At 46.7% G+C, this 6,607-nt stretch overlaps 1 protein-coding gene across 8 annotated transcripts in view; it reads left to right on the top strand.

Moving 5' to 3' along the window:
- Positions 1-1,966: 1,966 nt before the first annotated feature.
- The window catches only part of ABI1 (abl interactor 1), a 115,683-nt gene continuing 111,042 nt past the window's right edge, over positions 1,967-6,607 (top strand). For 4 of the 8 annotated variants that reach the window (XM_090047397.1, XM_090047392.1, XM_090047396.1 and 1 more), the window contains exon 1: positions 1,968-2,174. In XM_090047397.1, the coding sequence (XP_089903523.1) occupies positions 2,058-2,174 (117 nt within the window). In that variant the 5' untranslated portion in view covers positions 1,968-2,057. Of the gene's footprint in view, positions 2,175-6,607 lie in introns of all 8 variants that reach the window. The other 4 variants (XM_090047398.1, XM_090047394.1, XM_090047391.1 and 1 more) reach the window with 2 other exon arrangements.

The following is a 6,607-nucleotide window of genomic DNA, read 5'->3' as shown; positions in this document are numbered from 1 at the left end:
CAAAAGGTAAGCCGCTATTAACAGCAAGTATCTGCTAGGTGGCGCTGCTATATATGACCTTTCAAGTTCTTTTTCTTGTTCCGACAAAGTTTTGATTCTTGTGCAGACACCAGGAGGAGGTTGCCTGTTTGGATTATACAAAGTATTTTATGTAGAGGCAGTTTGTAGAGAAAGGGAACCATGAAAGCAGTAGGGGAATTTGCTGCCTACTACAGCTCTGATTAGTGTAAAATCCTGAGGCAGAGTTGTCCCCTTAAGAACATTATCACTATCAAAACAAGCACCATTCATAATACAGCAATTAATACAAAAACATAAAATGTGATAATTAAATCCTTGTGCTAGTGCATTTACACAAGAAGACATGTTCTGCAAGCTTAATTAATGCCTTAAAATGTGTTTCTTACATCAACCAAAGCTGGAGTACTCTATGTCTACTCATCCCATGTCCCTTAGTTGCATTATTCTGTAGAGGCTTCCTCTCTGGCTCTTGAGTATGCTCATCCAAGTCCATAGGTGTGACATTTCCAGTGATAATTGCAAGGAAAAGAAAATCAGTTTCTGGACCTTTCTAGATGACTTATGAACTTTCTGTGCTGGCTGACTCAGACCTTATAGCACCCCCCTTTCTGGTGATGAACACAAAGTCAGGTGAGATGCAAATAAGACAGATGCCTATATGACTGTCTGAGTGAGCTGAGCAGCAATCTGTGGATGCATCCAGATTAGTGCGGCTGTGCGGTATGTGGCACCACAGACCCATTTGCAGTGCCACATGCTGCACATGCAGGCATTCCCCATGCTGCAACCTTGCAGTGCTACGGGGGTTTTTGACCCCCAGGAGATCCTGGGGCTCAAAAAACCGTGCAGAAAAACGTGGGGTAGTACATGTGGTGGTAGTGCACACCACCCAAAACCAGAGCCTGGCACAGGCCAGTGGCAAGTAGCAGTGGCACAAGGTGTGCCATTGCTTCTTGTCCCTGGGGAACCAAACGTGTCCTTTTCTGGGCACAGCGCCTTATTCTAGTTTTGCCACTGCAGCTCCTGGCTGGGACATGCACACAATTCTAAGAAAGCCTGATGCCAGGGGCAATGCATAGGAGGTGCGCATGCACCCCCTGAGAGTGCTGGTGCACCCCATCAGGCTGCGCTCCCTGTTTAGCCAGCAGGCAGGGGGCAGGCGGTCAGTGGAATTGGCTGCCGGGGGACCCCCTTCCCCTCCCAGTCACTGACTCAAGAGACACCAGTCACCCCTGCCTGATGCTATCACACAACTCAGTAAAAGTGGCCTGAACTCATATTCTGCTCCAGAAAAGATGCTGAAGAAGTATCTCTCTTCAGCCTCCTTCTCCTTTTCTGGTGCCCTGGTTCATTCCCACAAGGACCACAGACCCTGCCAGGGTTTCCTCCTGGCTTTCTCACAGCACTCTGAATGGGGGAGCAGTACTTGCTGGAAGAACCAAAGAGGATGGGATGAGAAAGACAAGGTTCTATGAGTAGATGCCTATCTTTTATTAGACCAGCTGAGTAATTGGAAAAAAGTTCTTGCCAAGCTTCTGGGTGCTGTCACCCTTAGACTGAGCCCGGAAGCTTGCCAAGAACTTTTTTCCAGCTAACAGTTGGTCAAATAAAAGAGATCAATCACATCTACCCACAGAACCTTCCTTGCCTGCCTGTGTCCTTAGACCAACACGGCTACAACCAAAAACCCAGCAACAGGGATGAGAAAGAAACATCCCGCGAACTGCTTGGGCTCGGGCAGCGGTCGCTGGGGAGCCGCCACCCAGACACTCAGCGCGCTAGCAGCTGGGACGCGGCGCGGGCAGTGGAGTCTCCCACGCGGGCCCCGTGGTAGACAAACGCAGAGGCGGCGGGGGCGCTACTCCTCCTTCGCATGCGCGCAGAGCCAAGCGCCGCTGCCTACATTTCCCAAGCTGCCTCGCGGTGGATGGGTGGGGTAGTCTCCCACAATGCCCCGCGGGCGGCCGGCCGAGGTGGCGGTGCCGCCGCTGCTGCTGTCTCTTTAAGGCGGGGGAAGCGATGCGGAGCGGTGGAAAATGGCAGAGCTGCAGATGCTGCTAGAGGAGGAGATCCCGGCGGGCAAGCGTGCGCTGCTCGAGAGCTACCAGAATCTCACGCGCGTCGCCGACTACTGCGAGAACAACTACATCCAGGTGCGGCCGCCGGCGGGGTCGGGCCGGGCCGGGCCGGGCCGGGCTGGGTGGCAGCCCGAGCCCAAGCCCAAGCCGTGCCGGGCAGGAAGTGGCCGCCGCGGCGGCAGGAGCAGGGAGCGGTGCAGCAGGGCAGGGCCCCCGCCGCAGCCTGGGGCTTTTCTACCCCGAGGTTTTCCGCTGAACTTCATCCCAGTCCACCGGGCGGAGGGTGGGCCGCGGCGCCTGGAGGGTGTGTCCGCTTCCCCCGGGCTTGTTTGTTGTGAGTCACGTCGCGCCGCCCGCCCTGGGGCCTGCGTGTGCGTGCGTGTATGTGTGTGTGTGTCGGGCGGCACATGCAGGTCAGGAAGGGCGCGGCCAGCTGCTAGGCTCTGCTCTCCGCGGGACCCACACCCCCATCAGTTAGTCATTTGCACACTGCCCCTGCCCCGCTTCCCCCCCACGCACACCCTGTCACAGTCCCACCACACCTGCCCACTGTGAGGGACTCTTGTGAGGCAGGAGTGCCTGAGCCCCCCCACACCTTGGCAGCGTGTATATAGAGGTGTGTAAGTGTGTGTGGTCACAGACACGCTTGGGGGACCACTGGGGCTGAAGGGACACGCTGGTCCCAGGTGTGTGTGCAGGGGCATTGTGTGGCAGGGCAGGAGGCACTGCTTGCTGCTGCTGTGGTGCCCCATCCGGAGGGTAGTGGATGCTTGGGGCTGTCACTTGTATGAGGCGCGACCTGTCGTTCCTGCTGCAGGGTGCAGGGCACTTGGGCCTTGGACTGCTCAGGTGCCCCTGTTGCTGGGACAGCCCCAGGTTCCGCAGCCTCCCCAGCCTGCTGCCGGTGGCTTCCTAGTGATCCAGTTCCCTGCGCTCCTGTCTGAGGCTCCTCTGTGGTTCTGCTTTAAGGACACTTTCATTTAAACTGTTTGCAAGGCTTTCGTTTGATATCTCTGCTTCCAAATCCGATCTTCCATCCACTGCTGAGTGGATGGACACTGAGCTCTTGCACATGCCCCAAAGAGCTCAGCTGTTCTTCCCCTGGGGGGTGGAAAAATGATGTAGGAAAAAGGAAGCTGAGCTATATGGTATGAGCTGTCTTTCAGATAAGCCTTTCAAATGTAATGTGTCCCCAGCTGGGTGTGCTGTACCAAAGTTCAATACAGTTTTTAATACTCCAAGTTATTTGGTATCCATCTGCAGCTAGTTGGTTATCCTTTTTATGGAGCACCACACTTGAAAAGTAACCACAATGTTTTTTTAAGGAAATTGCTTCTGAAAATATGAAGTAATAATTTTGACACTTTGGATTGAAACTGCACTAGGAAATCAGAATTTGCATAGGGAAAGGTTGATGTCTGTCTGAATGGGAGGCAACACAGATTAAACTTTTTGTTTTGTTCTTGAGAGTTACTTGCTCCACCCAAAAAAAGCTGCTGATACAAATGCTTTTAAAAGGTGAGGTTGCATTTGGTTTTACTCATGGGAAATATGACAAACACATGAGCATAGTTATTGCAGCGCGTGTTTTGACCTGTCTGACTCTTCTTTCTATTTGGGAAAAGTTGCAAAGAATCTATTTGGCACTGTGTTCATTTAAGATGATCAGAATCATAAACCTTACTAATGTTTTTAAAAGAAATGAATCCCATTAGTCATTTGAAAGTCATATAACCAGCAATCACTTGAGAATCAAAATCTGCTGTGTACTTGCCAATTTGTCTGCAAGTGGCTGTATTTTCCTTTTTTGGAAAGAATCTGACATGCTAAAGTGCAGAGTCAGGACTTAAGCGGTAGTCTCGTGGGGTTTATATCTAGTTTGCATTGTGTGTGGGTTTAATCAAATTTAGAAAAAGTGTATTGATGATAAGAGAGAGAGATTATTTTTGGTAAGGTAAGTCTTGAACAAAGCCATCTGTTCTACTGTTACAGAGGATTGACTGTAGTAGTGACAGTGTCCTAGATGGCATTGCCACAGGATTAGAGGATACAAAGCAGTGTAGGGTGGTGAGAATGAGTAGATGGGATCAAAACAGTGTTTGTGCTGAGTATCTTTGATCGGACAAGTCAGTCAGTCTTTTTACATCTAGGTTGGATGTGGCAACCCCATTTGTCTTTATCGTGGGAAGAGGCAGTCAAAGCAGAACAAGGCAAGAGAAGCTATAGATGAAGTGCTGCATTAAATGTGGGATGTCATCATCTGGGTCCCTACTTAAGCGACTCAAACCAGACTCTGTGAGATCTCTGACAGAAGTGTGACTACTGGTGCATACGCTCTGTCTTTCAGATCCAAACAGCAATATGCTGTTCTTATTGCAGGTGTTACTCTGTTGCCACCACCTGTGCTTTGTGAAGTTGAAACTAAATGGATTTTGTTTGACATTTTTGATCAAACCACGCAAATGTTTGTTGCAAACGTGTCTGGTTAATGTTTTGTATTTGGCATCTGTCTGTCTTCACCTGGGCAAGACTTAGACTTTTTAAAGAAGATGCTGAATGAAGCCAGTGAGGTTAGAGGGAAGGCTGAGAGTACTGAAAGAAAATTTAAAGTGGTGACTATTGAGGGAGGTAAGAAAAGGAAATGGAATCTAGAAGTAATAAATAATAAGAGGAAGTTGGCTCAAATGTTGGGGATTTTTTTCTTTTAAGATCTGACTAACAGGAAACAGTTTTAAATAACTAAATTACTGGATTTAATTTGTAATCAAATTTTTCAGTCTGTCTGAAACTTCTGGCTATGGTTATAAGTTCTAGTGATGACTTTTTTTTTTTGAAAGCAGCTAGAAATGAGGTATCTGATATTTCTGAATAGCCAAGTACCTTTCCTTCAGCACTTTTAAAGGCCAGATTTTGAGTCCTCAACTAGCAATTTGTTTTCATCTCCTTGTAAAAGGAGTTGTATTAATATGTAGGCAACTATGTAGAGGGTGAGTGGGACAAAACATAGTTTTCTTCCTTAGTTAATTAAATTTGATCTGAGATTTAAAAAATGCTAATTAAATTAGCATTTATAAAGTTACCATAGTATTTCTCAGGCTAAGGTGACAACTTAGAAAGCTGGACACTTACTTGTGAGTAAATAAATCTTTATAATGGCATGTTGGGAGGTAGGGTAACCCACCTGCACTGAGTAGGGGCCTTCTGTAGGGCACTATGGTAGGTGCCACGCAAATATAAGCTGTAGTTTCTGTTTATGAACCCTTCCCTCCAAACCTTCTTGACTCCTAGTAAAGTTTGTTGCAGGCCTTGTCGGGATGAAAGAAAACTGGGAGTCATTGCATAAAACTGGCAAGGTTGGTGATGAATTCTCCAGTGTGTTAAATTGCAATATGGGGATTGCGAAGGTAATGAACTTCCTTTGTCATTTCTCTCTTTGTGCTCCCAACATACAGAATCAAAGAATTTGCAGTTTGAGCTGCTGCTTTTAAGCTCCTCAGCTGACAAATATTAATGTACATGGATTTTTTAAAAAAGTTTTTAGGATAGACAGAGTTAATTCTTTTACAGAAGTGAGCATACCTGCAATAATCTGTTAGTGCGTTTGACAGTGAAGACTAGAAGTAATGTAGGAAAATGATGTCTGCAGAGTTATGCAAACGCTTTCCTTTGAGTTGCTACTGTTGATTGTGAAGAGACAGAGTAACGAGCTTTCCTCTGTAAAAAGTCTATAAAATAGTGCTTGTTACCCCTGTCAGTTAAAGTAAAGGGCTGCTTACAGACATGGAAAAAAACAAATTGGTACTTTACTTTAAGTTTGGTGTACCCCTGTGCCAAGCGCAGTGCATGCCCAAAAGAGGATTACATTAGTTGAATCTGGCTTGCCCAATATCTGTATAGATAAGGGTCTTTAGTGGGGATTTTTTGGCACTTTTATCTAATAGCTGATTGAAATGGCTTTAGATAAAAGCACCAAAAAGCCCCACTGAAGCATCTGATCTATTCGGATGCTGTGGAGCCAGGTCAAACTAACGTGTTTCTTCTTCCGGTGAAGCTGTTGGGTTTTTGTTTGTTTGTTTTTTTGTGTCCCCCGCCCCCCACACACACACAATTGTCAGTGCCCAAGATAATGCCCTGTATTTTTGTATCTGCTTAAAGCATCAGTTTCTAGTCTTGTTTACTTCACTTTGTTTAACAACTAAATCACACATGACTTTAAATGTTGCATTCTGGTCCTATAAACTAATAGTTTGGAATACTGTGTGACTCCCATAAATGATGGTCCTGAGATTTTTAGTGAATGGATTCTGCAGCTTTTGAAGGTAAATTGCATAAATCATGAACAGGACATTTTGAGGAAGTAAGTGCTGAATTGCTTAATGTTGTTTCCTGCTGTAACTTAGCTGTTATGTGGAAACTGTATTTCGTATGTAGCTGAATGTGCAGTTATTCTGAAAGAAAGGCAGAAGGAAGGGCCTCTTAGCTTGACCTTTGGAATTTACCCTAGTGAA

This window comes from Crocodylus siamensis, chromosome 5 (assembly GCF_052110815.1).
Source record: "Crocodylus siamensis isolate JL-2025a chromosome 5, ASM5211081v1, whole genome shotgun sequence".
In the NCBI taxonomy this organism is placed as follows: domain Eukaryota; kingdom Metazoa; phylum Chordata; order Crocodylia; family Crocodylidae; genus Crocodylus; species Crocodylus siamensis.
The sequence above is the reverse complement of the archived record's forward strand: the minus strand, read 5'-3'. Positions and strand labels throughout refer to the sequence as shown.